The following is a 25150-nucleotide window of genomic DNA, read 5'->3' on the forward strand; positions in this document are numbered from 1 at the left end:
AGTTCCGCAGGTGCAAAAAGGGTGACACTTACTTGAAGAGGGTGTCATTCCCAATCATTTGCTGGGGCTGGGAAGGACTCTGCATTAGAGGGTACTTGCTGCTAACTCCTGGAGAGAATTTTTCAATGAAATGCTGTTTTAATGGAAAATGTAATTTTACAGAAAATGTGAACTTTCTTATGGGAAAGTTTCATTGAAGTTTGTTTCTGAAAAAGATGGAGACTTTACTGAAACCGAGGAGTGCTGGGAAATTCTGGACTGACATATCAAGCAGCATTCAGATCCTTCCCCACCATAAACAGGCACATGCCTATTAGTTCACAGATGTGAAGGTAAAACAGTATTATTTGCTTACCCAATGTCTTAAGCCTCACTGTCTTAAGCCCCCTGTGCTAATGGGTTTTTATGTCCTATTCTCTTGTTATCAAGAATGTAAGACATACTTCCCTACAAGGCAAACAAGCTCTCATTCCCAAAAGGGTGACCCTGTTTAGAACTACCCAAAGCACTAAAAAAACCCGCAAAAATCTCAAAATCACAGGGCAGGGCAACAAACAAGGCAAAAATCTTCATTGGGAAGACGTTTCTCTCTATGGTCATGCACCTTACATCACCTGAAAACCTGCACTTTCTGTGTTCACTACAAGCGCACTTGTGCCTGCAAAAGTTGTTTGCTTCTGTATCTCTGGACCTCTTTTCTTCAACGTGGCAACAGCTTTTTGTCTACAATCACTGGTAGTTTTTTTCAGCTTCAACAGTATAATTTTCCTCCTCCAAAAAGCCTCACACCAGCTAGTGCATCATCTACTTCACATTAATCATCACAGCTGGTAATGGATTGTAATACCCATGCACATACTCAACTAATTTCTTTATATATACATAAATAAAAATATGTATTTTTGCATCTTTTATATATATGCACACAAACACTATAATAATAGCTTCAATTACAAAAATCATCTATGTATCTGTTCACTGTTAAAAAGTAATTTGTTCCTGGTTTTAACAGGAAAATTTCACCCGTACACTCCTCCTAGAGTGTTCTCTGATCAGTTAATCTGTATATTATCTACCAGAAGAGATTAGCTATAAATTCAGTACATACCTCAGCTTGCCTATCTTTAAATGTTGTGATTTTATAGTACCTTTTCAAAAGCGAGCATGTTTACTCTGTAAGTGCCATACACTGATCGTTCATTTTTTCCTTCAATGCAAATTAAAATTTGATATGTACATGTAGGACTTATAATGGGTACAGTTTTATTACTGAAAAAACCTCATCATGGATATTTGAAGGCACTGTGCCATTCAGCTGATTTCTAACTGTAACACCACTAGGTTAGCTTGAAGCAGTTCAGAGGCACTCAGCAACACACATCTATTTCAGTCCAGCAAAGATCGACAAAGGTTAACCCTTGATCACAACTGCTGCTCTTCTCTCTGCTTTCATTGATAAGGAACAGATTCACCGTGATAAACCCAGCCCACTAGCTAGCCTCTTTACATTGCAGGGACAAACCCCAAGAAAGGAGGGCAAGTGGATTTTCATTTTGGCCCCATCATTAGAGCGAGGCACAGCTTTAGCTCCTACCGCATCTCTGCGGAAGTCCTGCTTGAGAGAGTGCCTAAAGCACGCTCAGCAGCTGCACCGGTTAGGCTCACTCTGAAGCGGCTGCCTTCCAAGCCGGAGGTCAAGACAGACCTTCTGAGTGAACACCGCTTGTTCACCAGGTTACAACAGCTTTCTGCTATTTCGGGCATGCACCAGGATTTCTTTCAGAGAAAATGCGGAGTGAACATGGTCCATGTGCAAAATAATGAAAACTGGGGTAAAAAATGCAATGATTTGTTAGCTCTTATTTCTTGCCATGACTATTAGGCCATTACTATAGAAAACTGCTGTTTGGCTTTTATAAGGGCAAATGCCTACTTTAGGAAGATGTTACTGTACTAGAATGACTCATCTTGATATGGCTTATTTTATGCTAGAAACATTGCAAGTAGCACAAGTCCTTGATCACATCTCCCTGTGCTTCAGGGAATGAAAGAGCTCGTAGAGTATACAAGCTCATAGTTCCTTCAGTTCACTAGCTGCACAACATGCTAAGCCCTCCAGATCCTAAACCCCAGAACAATACAGAGGCCTTTTCTTTAATCTTTGCACACTCACAGTTATTTTTTCTTAACTGCAGGGAACCACTATTCTACCCTTGATTTCTTTTTCACTATATTCATTCTGTTACGTTGGCTCTCTTTGGCTTGAAAGTAATACTCATATGACCCATCACGCTACCTGTTTGCCAGAATATTGTCTCAGCAGGCATTCTCAATTCATGAGTCAGAATCCAAAATAACAATAAAGTTTTAAGCAAATGGTTCAGGAGCATAAAGCAAACACTTGGAGAATTTCATCTACTTTGTGTTGAGCCTTTGGGGTTTACAGCCTCTAGCTTTTCCATATGACTATGAGATCTAGATTGCTTTTAGGGTTTGGTTTCAGGGGTTTTTTTTGTTAACGAAAGCTGAGGTTCTCACATATTTCCACAATTTCAGAAGTTAAGTCTATCAAAAACATTCTCAAGTACTGAGAGACTGTAAAATTACAAAAGCTGTAAACAGCATTATCACGAACTAGTTAAGAGAATATTAAAGAACCTAGAAATGATTTCTTCATCCCAGTCTTTTGAAGTGGACAGCTAAAGACCTAGTTCCTCTCCTCTGTTACTAACATGATTCTTACAGTACAAATACTAACACAGATGTTTGTGTAACAGTTCGGTCTCTGGTCTTCTGCTGTCATTAAAACTGCTTAAACTGCTTTTCCCAAATAATGTTCTTGGAAGAAATCAGTGGGGCTTTACTGAAATACCTGGAGTTAAGCAACTCAGAAGCACGAGTGAATCCCACTAGACATTGATCTGCGTTCCCTAGTGACCTTTAAAATCTGGCTTTTATAGATAAAACATTTCTTCTACAGCAACCACTATCCAGCAAGTTAGCCTTCTTAGCCATGCTACTACACTTTTAAGTTGTTTTCTTAAGAGCATATTTATACTTTGCTGAAAGACATTATACCAGCACAAGACAGATTCAGGATTGAGAACGGTTCCCAAGAATTCACGCTTTGCCTTACAAATGCCTGGTTTACAGAAACATCCAGTTGGATCCTAAAACACATCCCTAAAGGAACCAACACACTCATATGCACTTGGCATGGCAGCTTCTAAGCAGCAGTGAGAGAAAACACAAAACACAAATTAACACATGCACACTAAAAAGGCAGGGATTTCAAAATTGACCCAAAGAAGCACAGTTTTGAAAGAATTCAAATACATAGTTTTGCAGGATTCAAATACACGGGGTTTCCTCTCAACATGGTGTACCGCATTATTTAATTTCAATTCTGCACAGTTGTGGTTCCTCTCCCTCTGAAATAAACGGATGCTAAAACAAGTTGCTAGTACGTGAGGCAACACGTAGCCAGATTACACTTTCCAGCCCTAGACTGACACGACCTCATTATCTGGCAAGGAAAAGAGCCTCATCTAAAGCAATACGGGATCTTGTCCATTCTCCTGGAGATACCACATCATACGATACATACGTCTGCATTGACGTACACTGCATTTTATGTTATAATCTATGTATTTTATGAGCTGGCCACAACACCTTATGTAACAGAGCCCTGTTTAATATGGAACAGCGTGTTCATTGCCACGGCAATCCCAGCAGTTTCCCTTGCCCCAAGTAATTCTGCCCCACGGGGCTCCTGCGCAGCTACCGCTGGAAAGAAACGCCACTTGGACAACCAGCACTAAGGTTTCTTATTTTGGGCGTAAAGCTCTGACCACAGTAACAGGGGGCCTCCGCGCTGCCAGAGAACCATTTTGTGAGGGATGTCACCGGTTTCCCAGCAAGGCTGTTGCAGACTGGGGGGAGGCGGTGGGGAGATCATTTCCCAACGAACAACGCCAGCCTGTCCCGGCTTCTTTTGGGCAATACAGATACCGTCACCCCGATGATGCCTTGGCCACCACGGCACCTGCACCGCTGCTTTGTCAATCCATCCCAAACGCGCCTACGCTGACCGGCTGGCCAGGATACGTGCGATACAGATGGCAGCCGAGCAACTTCTGCTGCTGTTTTGTCAAACACGCACCGAGTATTGTGTAATTAGCAGCTTTCCCTGCTACGCTGACGAACGTAACGGGAGCGGGAGCCGGCGCTTGCCCGGCTGCCCGCTCCGGGAGGCGCCTGCCCACGGCTGCGGGTGCACAAGCGCGGGGGACCGACGGCAAGCTCTGCCGGGACCCCGAAATACTGCCGCTCCCCCCCCCCCCCCCCAAATTATGTAACGGAGGAGCATTTCGGGTGGCTCCGACCGGCACACGCCACCTCCGGTAACAAAGCCTGAGGGGGGGGAGTGTGAGGGGGTGTTTGCGGCCCCCCTCGCCCCCGCCGGACCCCCGCCTCGGCGGCGGCACTCACCGCCTCCGAGTCTTCAAATCCATGCAGGTACAAATTGTCGTACATGGAGGTCCGCTGACGCCGGGCGCCTCTCTCGGTGCGGAACCGGCGCTGCGAGGCGCCGCGGGGGAGGGGAAAGGGGGGGGGGGCCGAGCGGCGGCGGAGGACTGTGCGGCGGCGGCGGGGCCGAGCCGAGCCTGCCCTCTCAGCTCTGCGGACGCCCCAGCCGCGCGGCGCCGCCTCCCGCGCCCACCGCCGCCGCAGGTGCCCCCCGCCGGCGCCGCGCCGCCCCGCAGCCCCCCCCCCCGCCCCGCGCCTTCCCGCCCGCCGCGGCCCGCTCCCCGCGCCGCCGCGCCCCATTGGCTGCGACGCGCCGCCGCCGCGCCACCATTGGCTACGACGCGCCGCTACCTCCGCCGCGCGGGGCGCTCCCGCGCACCGCTGCCCCCTGCCGCCGCCTCGGCAACCGCCTCACGGCGCCCGGCCGCGGCCCTGACAAACTGACGACGGCGGCTGCCTGCAGGCACCGGGGCCACCTCTTGCCCGGTTGCCCGAGGAGGGGGCGAGGGGAGGCAAATAACGGGGGCGTTTCTTTCTTTCTTTCTTTCTTTCTTTCCCCCAGCCTCACTTCTTCAAGATCCCAGACAACAGCGGTTAGTTTCTGAGGAGAAACACCCCCACACACACACACACCCTCCAAGGTCTGGAAACAAGCAAACCAAACCCCAAACGCTAAGAATTAAAAGAACATAACATACTTATTTACAACTAAATTAAGAAACAAATTTCTAAAACGGGTCCTACTGGAGCTCTGATACTGAAGTTTCTGGTTCCACCTCTCATTTCAAGTAACTGCTTGTTTCTGTGGCCTATCAGCCACACGCGCACACTCGCTGTACCTCACAGTATGCCAACGAGACAGGCAAACCTCATTCCAGAAGTGAAGAAACCATGTCCAGAGAAGCTAATTGACTAGCAGAGTCAGTCACACAGTGAGGGAACGGCAAAACCAGCCGTTCACGTGTATGTCTCTTGACTTCCCATCTCATATGCTTAAGCACCAAATGTTTCTCCTTCCCAGAACGTCAGAACTTGCAGTGGGCAAGTGTAACACTAAAGAATAGCTCTATGTGATAAAAAAGTAAATAAATAATAAAAAAAGAATTGCAGGGAAATAATTTACAATTTATTTCCTATCCTTATTAAAACAATTATTTTAAATCTCATCTTCAGTGCAATCTGATCCAACATCTCTGTGTTCACAAACACTTCCTATTTGTCTTTTCCATTTGCTTCATCTAATATCCCTTCCAAAGGCTTAACTTAGTTCTGCAAAGTTACCACGAATCACTTGGGAAGTGTCCAGCAGACATCTGAAGCAAAGCCAAAGGTGTTATTCTCCCCCTATTCACAATTTCTTACAAATTTCATCAAAGATTCCCCAAAGTTATGCTAAGTCTTATTCCCAATTTACTACTTCTCCTAATGCCCTCCTTGCGTTCTTTGCTTCTGTCCATATAACCTCCTAGTTTGCAAGAGCTTATGTATCTACATGTAGAGGAAGCATAGTCCCACTGATGATCAAGAGAAGAATCTCATGGTTAAAGTTTAGGTCTCTTGAAGTGTTTTTCAGGATTGAGTCCTCAGTCAACGAGATCTTCCAAGGAACAGCAACTTCATGTCTAGTCCTGTGCAATGAGCTCATTGCTAATGCTGAACCAACAAACAAATCACAGCGAGTAGTTAATTAATAATGACTCTCTGACGGCTTTTCAGTGGTCTGTTTCAAACAAGACAGCACTTCTGTCAAACCGCTCCTGGTGGAACCATCGTTCAGATGACAGAAACCACTTCTACGATTGACGCTAACTGGCTCATTCCTGGCCATCTCAACCAAGTGTGGAACAGCCCCAGAGGCTGAGCAGGGGCTTCTCCTCCTCCTGGGGGTTATCCTTCCAGTTACTTTGGGGCTGGAGAACACAGCCAGCATGTTTTGGGGCACTTCATGGTGGTTTGGGCAAGGCTGTTCAGATGGAGGAGGATTTCGGCTTCTAAGATTGTCTTTAAAATTCTCATTAAACTCCCTATACAGGAGTCAATGGATCAATTTTTAGGGTCTGTGGTACGGAGCAGGTCCCTTTCTCCTCACCTTGAAGATCTGTGATGTTACAAATTTCAATAATAAATACATTGTTGATAGGAGACTACTAAAATTTAAAATGAGAAGGAATTTCTAAGTGCAACATCAGAATCATTTGTCAGCACAAAATAAAAAAAGGCCATGAAATGCAAGAAGCAAAAAAAAAAGTGAACTTCACATAAATTTGTAATGAAATAATTTAATTCAGAAGTCAGGGGAATCACTATTTGATTTCCAGTATTTACATTTCACACTGTCCTTTTAAGACACAGATGTTATTAAAAATATTAATGACTCAACTTGAAAGGCTCCTAAAAGATGCTGTAAAAACACACTCAGCTCATTAAATAGGGATTGTACTTGAAAAAGATCTAAACATAAGGGACAGTCGCACAACCTACTTCAAGCGTTTAGCTTAGGTGCCTAAAATACAGTGCTTAGGCCGTTTAGTTAGGGTAGGGGCTCTGAATCACCCTCGAGGAGCCTCAAGTTACTTCTTCCCAGTTTGCTTGAAGGGCTGCGGGCAAGCCTGGCAGTCCTGCCCTCCGACACCTCCCCAGGGCCAGCGGCACAGGGTCCTGCCCCTGCCCTCCCTGCCCACCAGCTACACTGCCCTGCTGCCAGCACAAGGGCCGGGACGTGGGGGAGACCTGCACTGGCCCCCTTACGACAGAGCAAACCTCAGTCAGCCCAAACATACACATCTAACACCCATTTTCATGGTCTAAGTTGGAGAAAATTATTAGAAGACCCAAAAAAATACAGGAACCCCTGCATTTATAAGTTTTTTTCCCAGGCATGTGCCTAAAATGCAAAAGTACGAATACCTGTAATATAGAAACTCTAAATCAAAGACCCTTTTGAATATTATGAGGTAATTTATCCAAGAAACACGCAACGCAAACCAACAGAGGTAGCACGCTGAAGCGAGAGAGGAAGACGTGCGGCTCTTCAGAAGTTGTCTGAAAAGTAATCAGGCTCTCAAAATATACCGAAGGAACAGGAGGCTGGATGGAGCTCGGAAACAGGGAGCAAGGAAGCTTTGCAGAGGGGAGGATATACAGGCTAAGGAAAATAACTTAAAATTTACTTCCGTGACAAGCCATCACTATTCCACTGTGATATGTAACGCAGGTATCTCTATACATGACTGCTAGAGTATGGGGCATTATTCAGTAAAAGCATGTTATGTTTTTACAGTGGGGGACACTGTGTTACACTGGATGTATGGGTGGTCATCTCTGTCAGCTTCCAGAAAGCCAAATCTCTTTGGTTTCAACTTTTAGGATAGCTTAGCACAGGCAAAATAGAAAGAGTGCAATGGGAGAGAGTTAAAAGCTTCATCTTTTTTAGGTGATCTTCCCAAAAAATGGTTCAAACGAATAATTAAAAAAAATCCACTACAACAACAGATGAGGGTCACACATTAACTGAAGGTTTTGAGAGATCAAAATCATCCCTGGCTTAGTCCCGAAAGAGAATACAGATGATCTGATATTATTAGGCAGGGAATTCCACTGCCTCAGGCACAGAGAAAGACTCTGGTACCTGTCATCTTCAGTCTGCACTTGGCTAACACTAAAGCAACTAGCATCCAAAAACCCATCAGTTTGTGTGCGTGTGCATGCGTAGCTGTAAGAGACCCAGTGAAAACACGTAATGGGTAAATGAGCCAAATTGAGTCTTTTTAAGGTCTAATGCTTTAAAATAGGCATTTTCAAGCAGTCTGGTCTCTATTTTTAATGGGATTTAACCATGGTGCGTTGCAATCTCTATAAGCACGTGGGATATTCCTCACTGAGGATTGCCATCCCCTGATGATGTCAGTAGGACCGCTATGAAGTACAATTCACATGGAGTTACTGCGATATTGTATGCAGGAAGCGTATGTTGTCCTTTGATCTCAGCCCACGACTCCACATGTTCCCAAGGGCACAGGACATTTTGAAGGAGATGTAAACAAAAAAACACAAAACAATCCAGTTTCTATAGGACCTACCCAATGCGTCTGTCAAAAACCAGGCTGTCCCATCGCTGAAGATGTGTAACATAAGTTCACGTGGCTTAACAACGAAGGTATCAGTCGGAATCACCTTAAGGGCCGTTGTCCTGGTTTCGGCAGGGATAGAGTTAATTTTCTTCCTAGTAGCTGGTACAGTGCTGTGTTTTGGATTTAGGATGAGAACAATGTTGATAACACACCGATGTTTTAGTTGTCGCTAAGCAGTGCTTACACTAGTCGAGGACTTTTCAGCTTCCCATGCCCTGCCGGCGAGAAGCTGGGAGGGGGCACAGCCAGGACAGCTGACCCAAACTGGCCAAAGGGATGTTCCATACCATAGGACGTCATGCTCAGTATATAAGCTGGGGGCAGTTGGCCGGGGGAGCGGTGACCACTGCTCAGGGACTGGCTGGGCATTGGTTGGCGGGTGGTGAGCAATTGCATTGTGCATCACTTGTTTTGTATATTCTTTTACCATTATTATTATTTTCCTTTCCTTTTCTGTCTTATTAAACTGTCTTTATCTCAACCCGCGAATTTTTTTTTTTCCCCGATTCTCTCCCCCATCCCACTGGAGGGGGTGGAGTGAGTGAACGGCTGTGTGGTGTTTAGCAGCCTGCCAGGTTAAACCACAACAGCCGTGAATTGTTATTGCTGGGTAATTAGAAGCCTCCTCCTTCTCAGGACTTTTTACATGCTTCATAAGAAGTCTGAAGTTAAAAGGACAGGCTTGCCAGAAAAGTGTGTTGGACTCGGAGCAGAATGGGAAACAACAGCTAGCAGGTAAAGTCCAGTCAGTCTTGTTCCCTTCCCACACTCAGCAGCAGCCAAAGCAAAAGTGATCTCATGACGAGAAATGCAATTACTTCGTCCCTGTTAACGGCAACCCTTGCTTCACAAGCAGGGCTGTTCAGGGAACCCAAGAGTCCCTGGGCATGTGTACCCGAAGGACTTTGGATCGCCTGTGCACTAAGTGTCCGTTCATAGGCAAATGTACACTGCGGCATAATCACAACTGCCCAAAAGTCTTTAGTCTCAGACACGTTACACAGAGGAAGCTGTTTTTCTGTGCTTCCTTTTAATCTTGGGGATTGGAGAATGATCCTGCAAGCATGTACCTTAAGATAGCACTACCTATAGCTTCCTGTTTCCACGTGGCTACCTAAGATAATATTAGCATTTGGAAAGAGTCTTCTAAAACTTCTAATGACCGGTAGGTCACTGGGGATATAGCACAGATGAACACATTGTCTTCTGGCCTCAAATAAATGCAACACAGAAATTCTGTCTAAAACAAGAGCAAGTAACAGTGATTAACTATACCTGCCCTCAAATACTACCTACCAAAAACTCTTCTTGAGCAGAGATGGGAACCACACAACGAAACACAAGAATTATTCCAAAGAAAGAATTCCTCCTGAAGTTAGGGGCCACATAAGAGGCTGGACTCAATGATAATTAAGCTGTTCCTGACATTTTGAGCCAGCATTAACATTAAAGCCAGACTTTATTTCGCCCTATTGGGGGGTGGGGTAAGAGAAGGGATTGGAAGTCAGAATATTTTGAGCATCCCACAGACCTCTGAAATACTCGGCTTCCTCCAAATACTCTGATCCCACTAGAGATTATTCATATTCTCCTTTTTTCTTAAAGCCAACCCTTTCTGAAGTGCAAAGGAAGTTCTTTGAGACATACATCCATATATTCCTGAATATCAATTATTTAGTCATTTCTGAGCTATCCAAATGTGGGCATACTGCTTCTTTTCCCAGGGCATGAATTTTGTACGGAACCATAGGAAATTTTATTTAAAGCCCAATCTAATGATTGCACAATCAAATGACAGCACTTGTATGGTTCTTTTAGGAGATGTAGCAATGAACTATTTGCATAAACACACTAAAGTGCTATCTGAATAAATGCGCAGTAACTAGATTGCCAAGTCAAGTAAATGCCTCAGCACTGCAGTGCGCAAAGCCAGAATGTAAGTCAGCAAGTTCTCTCTTTTTCATACTTGAACAAATTTCACTTTCACCTGGGATTTCGCTGTTACTAACTCACTGCGAGTCGTGCAGCAGGACTGCAGACCTCAATGCCTCTTTTCCTGCTGCTGCAGAGGAGAGAAGATCGACGGGAATATTAACCCTGAAGCAACAAAACCCAAACACCAACTCAGTGAAGAAGGTCAGAAGTTCTTTATGGCCTCTCCCTGCTCTGACAGTAAGGTTACAATCCTGGACTCTCAACATTACTTATGGGTAATGAGACAGTATCCCCGCAGCGGGCAAGGGCATATTAACAAAAAGCATTAGTGGTTACATTAATAGCACATTTGGATATGGACCCACTCTTTCTATCAGTTTTAAGCACACAGAAGGCTCCAAAACCCGCAGCCTTCATCAGCATACTTCATATGAAACATAAGCATTGGTTTTGATCTTCCATTGCCTGAATTCCAGGACCTGTTGAAGAAAATTGCTCTCCCCCATATAATGCTGCCCTTGTTGAAATCAGCAGAACAGCCCAAGTACGTATTTCATTAATATAAAGGAAAAGGACCGTCAGCATTCTCCAGCAATCCACCTAAGGCAGAACTTGCTTCCATCTGTTGGAAAGAGTCCAATTCCTCACTCTTCTAAGTTATTTGGCATAGCCCAATTGCTTACCCCTTCTCCCTCTAAAGCAATTTCTTTCTCTCTCTCCCCCCCCCCTCTGTTTTATAATACGGATTAGATAAGCATCTGGTTCAGTAACAACAGCTTCTGCCTTGGGGGGGAGGTACAAATAAGATAACCTCTTGAGATCCTCACCAACCCTGTTTTCCAACATCTCACGGGCAATGAGAACTGGGTGACATTTGTGCTATTTGGCAGTCCTCGAAGCTATCAGATGAATAAGTATGTATTTATATTTCAAAAGAAAGAAGTATTGTGCTGTTTGGGATATGTCATGGCACAGAGGATTCTGCGCATTTAAACGTTTTATTCAAAGAGACTACTCGATGGCATGCTTTAATTCTTTGAATTTCAAGTAGTAGGTTAGTCTGGTAGGGTCTAATTTGACAGTTCTTCTGGAGGAAGTGAGGTGCCACCTATTCTAAATCACATTTATCTGACACTGTTATATAAAGGCTGCTATAATTAAAGAGGGTGTGAAGACTTCATTGTCACTTTCTCTTGGTTCAAAGCACCTACAATGAGAGAGGTAACTGGGCTACATTTGTAGGTATCCTCTATATTTAACTAGTTGTGAAATTTCTCTTTCCTGCATGCACTATGGAGATTTGCAAGAAGCTGAGCAGTGGGGAACTCGGAACCATAGCTATGGCCTTCCAGAGTGTTTTTGATAAAGAAGAGTAGATTATCTCCACCTCCTGAGGCAGACATGAATGTGCTCTGAGGTTTTAATAACTCAAGCCAACTCTTAATTGTGGCTCCCAGTGGTGCACAGTATTGAGCGAAGCAAATCCGAAATTACCTGCAAAATGTTGCAAGACATAGCCCATAGCCATACCACTGTATTAACACGGGTGTCCCTTTTAAAGACTTTGAACTTGAAATGAAGTACCTACACTGATACGTGGGCAGCTGAGCGGTCATGGTGATATTCACAGACACTGAACACACAGAGATGTCCCTCCAGCAAAACTCCCATTGATCAGCAGCTCTCAGCATCCACCAGGCTGCTACTGGCTTAAGGTCCAAAATACCAAGTCACACTACAGGTACCAACCCGAAAAGACAAGAGTGGTTTTATGGCTGGAACTGTGTCATGTTTCTTTGTTGGAAGGAAGGTAAGGGGGGTTCTGTTTTTAGAGAAGATACACATTTTTATCTTCCATGCCAAAAGCCATCTGGGCCAAAGGATTAAGCATTTGTTTTATTTCTTATCTTAAGCTCCTCTTCTTTTCTTATGAATGTTAATCAATCTCCTTAACTGCTCTAAGTGCTGATGCTGAGTGTTGCTGTATACCACTTTAGACTGCAACTGATGAAATGATGGGAAACTATCAATAAAAGCCAATTACAAAGTTTATGGGAAGCTGGTGCTATTTTACCCAAGTAGTGAAAGTCACTGCTGCATTCTGGAAAGCCTCCTCAGTACTGAAACACACACACAAGAGCAACAACCATCCACCTGGGGCTGATAAAAGCAAAGTTGCAGGGAGCCTGTAATGGGGGAAGGAGCACTGCAAGCGTACGGCCGTGGTGACCGGGAATGCCAGGTACAAGCCATCCAACCACAGCTGTTTGTTTAATGTTACGCACTCTGCATATGGATCATCTCCAGATATTCAGCATCATCTGATACCCATTATAACAAAAGAGTATATTAGCTGGTGGCAGTAATATGCTGCTATCCTAAGTGAGTTCATCAAAATCCCAAACTTGTGAGATGGAGGATGTCACAGAGGCTACAGAGCAATAAGCAGAAAGATTTTCCAATCTTATAAAGGACGTACAGCCTAGAAAACTTCTGGTCAGTGTTAATTTCCCAAATACATTCAAATATTTGTAGTTTTATCAGTAGACATTCATAAAAAGGTTACTTGAAATATATTTTTGATAAATTACAACTATCAAGTAATAGTTCTTCAGAGAAAACAAGCCTTGACTGAGCAGTTGGAGCTGGACAGACGTTCCTGCTAGCTAAAATGAAATGCCCACTTCTGTAAAAAATATGGTTTCACTGGAGATATTTTATTTCTTTAGATAAACTAGTAAAACTACAGTTTCTGTTTTGTATTTAGGGTAACTTAGACTAGGACAAAGGGTGTTTTAAAAGGCATCAGACAAAGAGTTTTGAAGTCCTAGTGCTAAGGAGAATTTGTTGTTCTTCTTAAAAGGTTAAAGGGAAAAATAAATAAATGAAACTAGGCAAACGTGACACAAACTTATCTATACTTTGCTGCTTCTCCTTGGGATTTTACAGGGACGGCTTCATTAGCCTGTTGATTTTATTGCATTTTCTTATGCTTTATAATCCAATTACCATATACTTCAACACAACACTTCGAATTTCATGGCAGGGGACTATAGGAAACTCTTCAGTTCATTTCAGTAGATTTCCATGACACCCATCCAAGTGGAGAAACTGATCCAGAAACAACAGATCAATGAATGAGGAACCGCTTATCCAACCTGATTTCTTTAAATATTTAGTCAGGATAGTTGTGAACCGAGTTGAGAAAAACAGAGATTCAAGGATTTGGCTCTGTATATTTAAGTAAGTTGAGTTCTTGCTTGTAAAGAGTTCTTGCCATCCAGAAGCAGAACACAAAATCTGTGTAAAAACTCCTGAAAACGATGACTGCTCATCATCATTATGGGACTGTCCTGGAACAGGTAAGCCAGTAAAGGAATGCTAAAACATATTTCTAATGTGCCTCCATTTGAGAGGTCCACCCCCTTCCATTGGTAATTCTTCCTCCTTCTCGAAGGAAACAAAAGGCACCATTTCCAGGAGGAGGACTAAGGGCCTTAGGCAAGCTTGCCAACAGCCACATTGTGCTAGGTAGGATGGCTCAAAATAGACACCAAACAGCCAAAATGTCACCCCTCTTCCTTCCACAGTATACCCTCGCTGCAGGGAGACCTCATGCCAGGTGGGGTCTGCACCAGCGCATCCAGGTACAGCAGTGACTTGGGACAGGACAAGAGTTCAGGGTTCCCCCGGCACCGCCATCCTCTAGCTAAGTCAGATGGGAATCTGGGATGAACTGAGTCATCTGTGCTCTGCTCAGGGTGATAAACACCTGCAAGTCTCATTTCATTAATTCAGCATCTCAAAACACTCCACATGCCAGCAGCACTGTATGAGTCCTTTTACAAATCTCAGGCAGTTAGAAACGACTAAAAATACCTTCTGCCTTTTCCTTACAAAAGAGAACAATCATAATTATAAAAACCCTTGCAGCAGCAGAGCCCGTCTTCATGTTACAGGTATGAAAAGCCCTATGTGTAAAAGGGGTTTGATGCATGAGGAGCTACTAAAATACAATAGAATAGAATCTGTTTCTCAGCAAAGATGTTTGAACCCATCGGTAAACCTTTAAAATTCCCAGTTTGAAATGATGCACCGATGCACATGATGTTAGGATGCAATTCTGTGAAAGCTCAGGTATAGTTCAGAAGCTTGATCAGATCAGGTAATTTCTGATGCTCTGAACACTTACACAAATACTAGGGTTTTTTTCCCCCTGACTCTTTCATGCAGTTGTTAGACATGTATTTTCCCTAATCTCTCAAACCCTACAGTCATGCATAAAAAAAGAACAGAATGATTAGTTTATTCCGGCCTTTGACAACATCGTTACAGAGACTACTTAAAAAAACCCAAACCCTAAATAGACTGCTGAGAGGAAAGTTCCGTCCTAGATCTAAAACTGCTTATGAGACAGTAAACAAAAAAAGTAGGAATAAATGGAGAAGGATCAATATTTAGGGTCTAATATTTGCTACGGTCCAAAAAAAAGAGTCTCCATTACAATAGCAACGTTCTCACATGAAATGAAGTCATTTGAGAGCAAGCATGGAAAAATTCAGCTTGAACAGCTAAGCCTGACAGAGTTACAAGCAGAAAACAGAATATTATAATTGGAAGTGTTGAGAATACTAAATAATGGCAGGTCTGCCATCCCTGCCTATAATCATTATGAGCAATAGAGAAGTAGATCAGAACCCCGTGTTCTCAGGATTTAATTCAATATCCAGATGAGGGGGCACAGATGAGGGAGCACAGAATTAAAAGGTGATAAAAATCAGAATTTATAAAAGGACATATTTATCCAAACTGTAGAAAAATTCCATCTATTAAAATAAACAATGGAACCAAAAACTTGCAAAGCTTATCCTTAAAAAAAGGACTGGACGTTTATTTGAATACTACAACTACTGTAGATCTACATGTTCTGCTTAGCAAAATTTGAAGGGATGTAGTCAAGCTTTGCTTTCAGCCTTGATCCCTTGGCAGGGACATGCTTAGGAAGAGACCTAATATTGTTGACAGCTTATTCTGTACCTGTTTTCCACTGCATTTTATTCTCCAGAAATATCTGCCATTAGCTGCTGCGATGGACAGAATACTAGATTAGACTCTCATTCACTCTATTCAAACATGGTAGTTATTACTTTCTACAACACTGACCCCTGCGCAGCCAAAGGTAACCCAACTTTTTAGGTCTAGACCAGAAACTTATAAGCATTCTTTTCAGACACACTGATGCAATGATGAAAATTGGTTTTATTCCAGTTCAGACTAGAAATAAAATTATGACTTGAACCCTCATTACTGCTATTAAACATTATACTACAGTAAAACATGTCAAATGTCTTAGTAGTGAATATTGCTGCCACCTCTTGGTTCAGCAGAATAAAAATAGCAGAATAAGATTACTGAGTAGTGTTCTGCAGATGGAGCGTATGTATGAGGAGCTTTCATTAATCTCCAACGTGACTTCTACAGTCAGAAATGTGGCCCTTGGAAACCTGTGGTTTTAGGATGGCTTTCCAAACCTAGCTGGTACTAGGATACTCTGAAATCACTTCTGTTGACGTTGACTGAAGGAGAATTGGGTGGACATGGAGAAAATCTGGGGGGAAAAAACCCACACTTTGGTTTTACTATTTTATCATTCAAATTCTCCTTGGAACTGCATCAATGAACGCAGCTCCTTCACATCTGGAGCATGAATCTGGAAACAAGGGCACATTGCAAGCCATAGCTGTACACTGCCGTACCCAACAGCTGTTTCACCCAGGAAGCAAGAAAGGACTCGTTCAGAAGTTCAGAGTTCATGTTCAGAAAGGACAGTGATCGAGTTTGATGTTCTGTAAGTCGTAGACCAAAGAATTTCACCTACCCACCACACCTCTTAACTGAGACCTACAAATCTGTGTTAGGAAAAATAATTTATACTAGGTGAACGGAAGTTGCCGGGAAGGCATTTGGTCTCAATTTGAAGACATCAAGGACAGGACAATCCACAGCTTCTCTTTGCTCCAGAGGTTAATCATCCTCACCACTAAAATGCTGCTGACAGCTACCGTTAGGGAGCTCAGTTCAGAGACTTTTATCTTCTGATTTTTGGGAACAGTTGCCTTCATTCTTTTTAAATTACCTGAGCAAAGGTTACTGAAGATAGTTATTCCCTTAGTATAGCATTGGGAGTTCACTAGTAAAAACGTGTTCTGTTTTCCCTAATTGTTTGAATAAAGAGACAAGATTTGGAGCATTAAAATGGCACTTTCATGCTTTAACAAAAGACATGTTTCTGATAAACGCAATGCATGTTTTATGCTCACCTTTGTGAGACGACTTCTGGCCTTGTTCTTCTCACCATCCATCTGTTCAATGTATGCTTAAGATTACTCTCCTTCAGACTGTCTTTTTGCAGCCGATTAGCATTTTATTTTCTGCCCACATTCATAACCTGCCAAGATGCCTTTCAATTAGTCCTCTGTCCTGACAGGTAGTGTGACAGTGGCTGCCCAACAAACAGGAGGATTTCAAGATTATAATGAGATTTTTCTACAGGGAAACTGAAAAGCCCATCAGTTTTACCGGATGCAGGTCTCTGGTTTCACACAGGCAGTGCTCCCAGACCTGAGGTCCGTCCAGGGAAGCCATGGTGTGGTTCAACACCTGGTGCCCAACCTGCTGGGCCTCCAGGGTCCCCAGGCTTGGGGCAAAACAGGAGCAGGGTGGAGGGGCGCAGCTAGCCCCAGCAAGGGACCATGGCAGCACTAAGTCCCAAGCCACAGAGTAGTCCTTCTGAGGAAGCTCTGGGACTGTGACTATTCTACAGGACAAGAAAGCGCTTCCCAGTTCCTGGTCCCAGCTGTGTTTCCTACCGTCAGGTCAATGTCACGTCAAAATGAAATCCACCCGGACATCACCAGTCTCCCTGTCCCTTCCTCCCCAGCTGCACCGCTCCCTGGGCACACCAGCCATCACTCCCTCCAACCGTTTTCAATCCGGACATCTGGGGACCGTGATGCGATACAGGCTACAGTGACCACTTCAAGTCTACCCGTGGCCTGAAAGTATCAGATACCTGTCTCAGGAGTAGCCCGCCCACCCAAAAGCTACCCTGTCTTGCATCCAGCAAAACCCACTGGTCTTTCTGATCATCCGTTTCAGACTGACTGTATTTCTCAGAAAACTCTGTTCCACTGAAAGATTCAGAGTCTTTAGTTATGGCTCCTCTCCATCTACTCCTGCCAGCTCTTGACTTGATCTTGTGTATCACACGTGAAGGTGGGCAGTCCAGGCGAAGGGACTTCCATGCTCACCCCAGTTCCACACCACTCCGAGGGAGACGCATTGCTTCACCCCCTTCTCAACGATACAGCATCTCTCCCCAGCGCAAGCTGAACTCCTTTTGCTTCCCACTCAGCCTGGATCATAACTCAGCCAAGGGCTTCCAGCCTAGATCCAGGTGGGATGGAAGTAGGGCACTGCGGAAGTAATGGAGGCAGGGGAAAGTGATAGGGAAGGATGCAGCTATCATCCCCGACCAAAAATCACAAAGCAGAAATCACTAAATAATTGCAGAGTAACTGAAATTCAAAGACACCGCATGGTATGCATTACAAGAAAATGAAGCAGGGAAGGTCCACCATGAATAATAAATAAATAGCACTAATCCTGCCTAATGGAAAGATGTAGAAGGGCCCGTTGCTTACTCCAGTGATTAAACAGTCAGAGAGACGAATTGATTGAACCAAAGGCTGAAGCACTGCATGTCTTTGAGCACAAAAGCAACAAATATATCATGAGAGAATGCTGAATCAGCATTTTCCTGCTTCTTCAGCTGCCTTTGTGTGTGTGATACTACCTGTATTTCTGTATTAGTATTCCAACACAGTTGGATCTTCATAAATCCCCCCCCAGCTACTCCTCAAAGTAACTTGCTACTGCTTACACTTTCGCTAGCTGCCTGGATACATCCCCGTCCCGGGAAGACCCACACCAGTCTTGCTTCACTGTTTGAGAGCGTATCATTTATGCATCTTCTCACTGCATGGGGGAGGCACCGCTATGACTTGTTGAAGGTAATAAGATGTAATTGCTTTGCAGATGTACAGGAAGCAGCAAAGTTAAAAATATGTTATAACTAAAATTCTGTGCAGGCATAGATTATAACAGCAATATAGTCCAACACCACTGATTCCAGAACAGGGAACGGTCCTTCAAGCAGGTGTTAACGCGCGGCATCTTATAGCTGAGGAATTTAACCCAAGTTCAGTATAGCAGCCTTACAGACTTAGTCATGGGGGGGGGGAAGACTTTTTATTAAATGTCTTCAATACTTTTCATAGTAGCAGGAAGCAAGCATTAAAGATTTAATAGCTTCTTTTGTCAGTGGACTCATTCCTTCCCACACACATGCGCGCCCGCTCTCCCCACTGAATTTGAAAGCCCTGAATTCTTCTTCGTGCAACTAATTTGGTTTTATTCATCTCTTGAAGAACCCACCTAAAACTTGGGGGTGGGAAAGTAGGTGGTAAGGGCACAGGTGACAAAGGAACAGCAGCGAGCTGAATTACGCTCTGAACTGTGAATATCTAGCTCAATAGGTGAAGCTTGATGGGTCTGATACATTCACGAGAACCTTTTCTTAAAATACCAAATGTCTTTAATTCTATACAGATTGTAAAACAGACGTTTGAATGCCTTTATCTTAAATGAGCAGTGATGTAGGGGTAATGAGAATATTCCTTCTACCTGCAGACAATTTTTCCTCTCCCCTCTGAGCATTAACAGATACTAGGTCCCAAAATTTTTTTCCATCTTTCTAATGTTCATAGTGCAGACTAAACCGTCAATTTTAAGAAACTGCGAAGCTGTTTCCAGAAAGGGCTTTTATTGTAGCAAGACTCACAGGCATAGTTCGCCAACCACAAAGAAATAGCAAACAGCACCAAAGTATTGTCAGATGCCAGTATCATCTTCACAGGTAATGTACAGCACAGGCAACCCATTCATAAGCCCCTTAAATACATTTAATGAATGGAATAAGCACATTACGGCCATTTGTGGCACAGGTATACTTCATGCATGCTGTGCCGTCTTCTTGTTTCAAATGAGCTGTCTTTGGTCTCTGCTGAGACTCCAAGTCCGACACCTGAAACAAGTGTCAGTTAATGGTAGGTGCAGAGTTACCAGCTTTAGAGACCTGGACTCTGATTTTCAGCATTTCTGATAGGCCACTGAATATACGTGTGAGCAAGACAAACATGCTAGCCGGGATTTGGTCCAGTAACCCAAAAAATGGAAAGCTGTAGTCTTTGCAAGAACACTAAATTGCTAACTTGCTTCTGCTATTACAAAGCAATACAAATCACTTAAAATAACCTTCTAGAATGAGGAAATGGCACAACACTAAGTGTATCATGGTAAAAAACAGCTTTATGCTTGCCCTGTATCATTTATCAAGCAAATCCAAGGGAGGAAAGTATTTCAAGAACCTCTTCATAAGAAGAGCACCATGTGGTTTCAGTTAAGTTAGGAAGTAGAGAGGAACCAGCTTCCACATCAGTGTTCTGGGCAGAGTGAAAACATACCCTGAACTTGAGCTTCAGTTCTGCATCAAGTCTTAGAGATGTGATGCAAAAGTGAATTTTTAAAGGCTTCATCGATTGTATTCTTACAACTACATCTCAACCTCACTGAGCATTTTCTGGGCATCCATTGCCTCAAACAGAACTGTGCATAAACCCACCCTCTGTACTGCTCGGGAACGTACTGGCAAGTAAAATAATTGGAGGACGTGAAAGAAAGAATGCATTCCTGTTACGCTTCACTGATCACAAACAAACAGATAAATAAAAATACACAAGTATGCACCCACTAAATTAATCTTCTGTAGTCATCAGTGAAATCATATCCTTCCTATTCTCCTCCCACTAGAACAATTAAGTTTTTCACCATCTATTTTAAAGCACTGGGTAATTCTGCTGCATTCTGGCTCCTTTCCTCCCAGGGCTCAGGTTTACCGCTCCGACTGACCCTGGCTCCCTGCAGCCTGCCTCCCAGGCCTCCCCTACACCCCCTCCTCTAGCTCACGGGACGCCCCCAGCACTACCACTTCTATCACTTCCACACTTTCGAAGAGCCACATCTGTTACAGCCATTTTCTTGCCAGGGGAGACTCCAGTCGCTTTGCAGCATGAAAACCATGTTTATTTAGGGGTTCAGTGCTACCAACCTCTCCCCGTTCTCTGCCTGCCTCTCCACCACGGGAACTTGGGACCCACTGTGGGGCAAGGGAATGGTTTTCTACATCCCCTTCTGCGGCAGCATCCCCAAAGCCCTTGCCGCAGCCTTTCACATCAGAGCTGCCCCCACCACCACCAGATAGATAACATCGTTCTCTGTTGGGTCTGTACAGGCTAGGCTCATGCTCTTAATCACAAAGCCAGCAGGGCATTATCAAGATGCCCTGATACCTTCCTCTGCAGTTACGCTGGGGTGTGACTCATAGCAGAAAGCTTTAGAGACCAATGATGAGTAAAATATTTACAGGATAAGAAAGTCTTTCAGTTTTACCACGAGTGCTACGACATCAAATGCTTTCCTTAATACTTCAATTTCTGGAGAAAGAATTAAAAAAAAAAAAGAAAAAATTCTCAGCTTTAATTCAAAAGCTTCTGGCCAGCACAATTGGGAAAAACTGCCTTCAAAAAAAATCACAGCTTCAAACCACTTTAAAACAAATATACACCATACGCACAGGCATAACGTGAATCCAGACCAACTATTTTGATAACACCTGCAGTCAGCTTTATTTTTGGGAGTCAATACTCAATTCCTAAATTCTTGGAGCTGTCAAAGCCTCACAGATTACATCTGCATGAGATCCTTTTAGCCCAATCGATCATCCAGCTCAAGTTTCTCCGAGTCGAGAGCTATAAACTGGAGCTACAGGAAGCACTGCACAGAACTTAATAGCCGTGCCTTCAGGATGCACCTAAAAATAGGCTGCCTTGCTAACCTGGGAATTCTGCCTGTAACAGCCACTTGTCCTCCCTTAGTAATTGCCATTAGTCAGAAAAGTCAAAAATATATAGCACGTGTTATGCAAAGCAAAAGGTTAGCTATTCTGTGAGAGAGATGCTCCTAGCAAGATCACTCTGCCCTTTCCTAGGAAGATTCACAGTGTTACAACGCGACTGCAATTAAGAAGGGAAGCGCCTCCATTTTAAGGATTTCTTTAACAAAATCTATAGTATGCATCAGTTAATAAGGGATAAAACCCTGTTTTTCTTCTGCTAAGTGGCCTTATACTGCTATTTTGAATGTGGGTTACCATGGTAATCAGCAGAATCTGGAATGAATTTGTTTCGTCATAATTGCTGCATAATTTTGTGCAAACAGCTAAATACTATCTTACTATTTCTACCAGATCGACTCAGTAGCTGGAGCTTTCATGGAGCTCATGATTTAATGAACAAGCCATCACAAAATATGACGAATTAAAGCAATTATAATTATTTAGAACAACCGAGCCTGAATACTGCAAGCGTGTAGGAGTGTTTATTAGTGTTTTCATGACTCAAAACAATTCCATCTTTAGAACATCTTCAAGATTTTCTCCGTGCTCTGTGATGCCTGGGGAGCAAGCAGAGAGATTTGCACATCAGCATACTGTGTTTGGGGCTCCAAGAAGACAAAAGCAAAGGACGAGCCAGCTCCGAGATCCCCCCCAGCCTGCCCAGTTCCCCCAGTCCAGGACACAAGAGAGAAGACAGCCCTACCCCACATTCCCAGGAGATGCTGGAAATGCTACAGGCTGCCCTAAAAACGTACAAACATACACAGCTGGAAAGCACTTATCAACAGGGCTCATGAATTCCCAATCAAATAACCTTTTATCGAAGGGACTAGTTGGTGCCCAAAGCAATAAATTCCTGAATTTGAGCCACCACATTACTCTGAGCCTTCAAGGCCATGATAAAACCCGGGACAGTAAGGGCATGCATTTTTAATTAGAAATCTATGAAGTCATCATGCAGAAGACCTCAGGAGACCTCTTCTGCTAGTTTCTGCGTGCACCGTCCATGGCCCAGCAAGCTTGGATTTAAAATAATAATTAAAAAACCAAAACAAACAAAAACCAAAACAAACAAAGAAAAACAAACAGCCCAAAACCCCACAACAAAAACCACCTGATCAGGAGTAGATCGCTAAACACAGAAAATCTTGTGTGTGGGGGAAAAGCTGTGATTCAGACACAGCAATGTGCTCTTACCCTGGCTCCCAGGGTGAAAATAAGGCAGTGACCCCCTCCCCACAGAAATGCCAAGCACAGCATGGTGGGAATAACCTCCTTTTCCCTATTAAAGAGCTTTCAGTACAGCACATCAAGGGATGGGCCTGCGGTCTACTGGGAAAAGTACGCCTCTCAAGTACTGCTTTTATCAGATTTCTCATAATTTTGTTTTGCTAAAACTGCAGAAACAGGGTAGCAAATCTGGCTGCCTTTACCACTTATCTTTTTACAATTTAATCTGGGAGAAAACCCAAGACCTTACAGTTAAAAAAATAATAATCTGGTTTTAATTTCCATCACTCCAAATGTCAGCAGCGTCACCATACATTACAGCACATTGCCCGGTGGGTATTTATACAGCTAAGCACATCAGCATATCACATTGCCGCGAGCTAAACAAAAGCAGTGCTGCATTCCAACCCCTTGCTTTTTTTATGACCGTCAAATGCAGAGGTTTAATGGTAAATTAGGTGTATTTTTGTGGTCTGATAGCATGTAATTTTCTTCTTCTAAAAGTGTGTGCTGTAATTCCCATCCTTTACTCTCGGGACAAATATTGTTATGAAACTGTGTCAGCACAGCACCAACGCCCTCGGTGCAGACACTGCAAGGCCGCGAAAAGAAATCAATAAGCACTTCTGAGTAAAACCCATCAAAATAAGACAGTGGTTGTTTGTGGTGTAAATAGGAGGACAAAAGCCAAATGGTTGGACATGCATACGGAGGAGTACAAACCAAAAGATTATTCCTCGCTTCCCGTTCATCAGCGGCTTAAACACTGCAGGTTTTTGGAAGTAAAGCTTTAGGAGGTTGAGAGCTTCAGGCAGCTGCTGATACAGCCGTCAGCTGCCTAAAATACGGTGCCAGCATTAGCTGGGCAAGTGGGCAGAGCGCTGGACATCTCATTAGGAGTGGGACTCTCGGCCAGGAACGAGAGATGACAGGCAACGCGGGGACAGGCTGCGAGGAGCCCTCGGCATGAAGACAAGGGGGTTATATTTGCTTGGGACTGAGAAAGAGATGTACACAGGAACGCGTGTCAGTGGAGTCCTAAACATGGAATTGAAGAAGCAATTTTTATTGCATGCCCAAAGAATGCTAATTCATCACAGAAAACATTTTTTTTAACGCATCTCCCTCTCAGAGGACACATTTCAAAGAGCGCACAGTGCCGATGCTTATTTGTCTTTGCACCTTTTAAAATGTCTTTATCCAACCAGAGGGTTTTTTTGTTTGTTTGTTTTTAATCTGTGGGTTTGCCCAGTAACTATGGGAAGACAACAGAGAGTGCGGATGAGAGAAGGGGAAAAAAAAAACCACAACAACAACAATAAAAAAATCAAAGCTGTCTCTCTCTGGGAGATACACAAGAGTCGTCAGAATCAGGCTCTTTACCCGCTTGCGTTTAACTAGGATCAGCCTTCCTAGGCACCTAGAAAACAGACTGCAGCTTGTGCGATGGTCTGTTGTGAACAGTGTGTACCTAGGAAGAAAATGCTCTTTCCAGGAAAAAGATTTAATATGGAGAGTAAAGAAGAGGAGAAGAGTCCACCTGCGTGGCTTAAGAGGACAGAAACTTTAAATTTGTGTACCAAAACGGGGTTTCTATCCGACAGCTGAACCTGCAGACAGGAGGAAGGGGGCTCGGGATGAAGGCAGGCAAGGGGAAGAGGTCTAGCCTAGTGCCCAGTCTAGGCAAACATCAAATGGTTGCATGGTGTTACCGTCTCTTACAGTTCCCATCGTCAATCCAAGATGTCTCATGAAAAATATCTTGACTATTCCTTATATAGCATTAATCCTTAATATATGAAGTTGTTACGTACGACTAGCCCTTATATACCATTTTGCGTATGGAAGGTAAAAATCCACCCTGCTCATACGCAGTTAACGGCACATATTAGTCATCTGCATGCGTTTATTGAGAGGTGCTAAAAAAGCAAACCCCTTGTCATTAGGATCCCCATTAGCTCTGTAGGGGTAGAAACTGAGTCAGAAGAGAAAGGCGGTGGCTGCGGTGTCAGTATTCGTAAGTTATGAGATCTGGGGAGCTCTGTGTGGTGAGAGCCAGAGCCTGGCTTGGCAAAGGCCAAAGTGTTTCTCACGTGGAAATGTGCTGATGGCTATAAAGGAGCAGTTTTGGAGGATGATGGGGGTTTTTTCCTGTTTATTTTGGGGTTTTTGTACTTCAGCTCACACAGCCACAAAGTGCTGTGACTCCTGCCCAGAAATTATGATCGACGTCCCCCTTCTGTGGCTTAAT

General features: G+C 43.7%; 1 protein-coding gene across 4 annotated transcripts in view; it reads right to left on the bottom strand.

Annotated features, from left to right (window-relative positions):
- The window catches only part of CACNB4 (calcium voltage-gated channel auxiliary subunit beta 4), a 112302-nt gene that overhangs the window by 64069 nt on the left and 23083 nt on the right, over window positions 1-25150 (bottom strand). The window contains exon 1 of one of the 4 annotated variants that reach the window (XM_076343198.1): window positions 4492-4587. The exons of the other annotated variants lie outside the window; for them this stretch is intronic. Coding sequence (XP_076199313.1) covers window positions 4492-4536 — 45 coding nt within the window. The 5' untranslated portion in view covers window positions 4537-4587. Of the gene's footprint in view, window positions 1-4491; window positions 4588-25150 lie in introns of those variants that run through there. 4 annotated transcript variants of the gene reach the window in all.

The sequence above is a fragment of the Aptenodytes patagonicus genome, chromosome 6, assembly GCF_965638725.1.
Source record: "Aptenodytes patagonicus chromosome 6, bAptPat1.pri.cur, whole genome shotgun sequence".
In the NCBI taxonomy this organism is placed as follows: domain Eukaryota; kingdom Metazoa; phylum Chordata; class Aves; order Sphenisciformes; family Spheniscidae; genus Aptenodytes; species Aptenodytes patagonicus.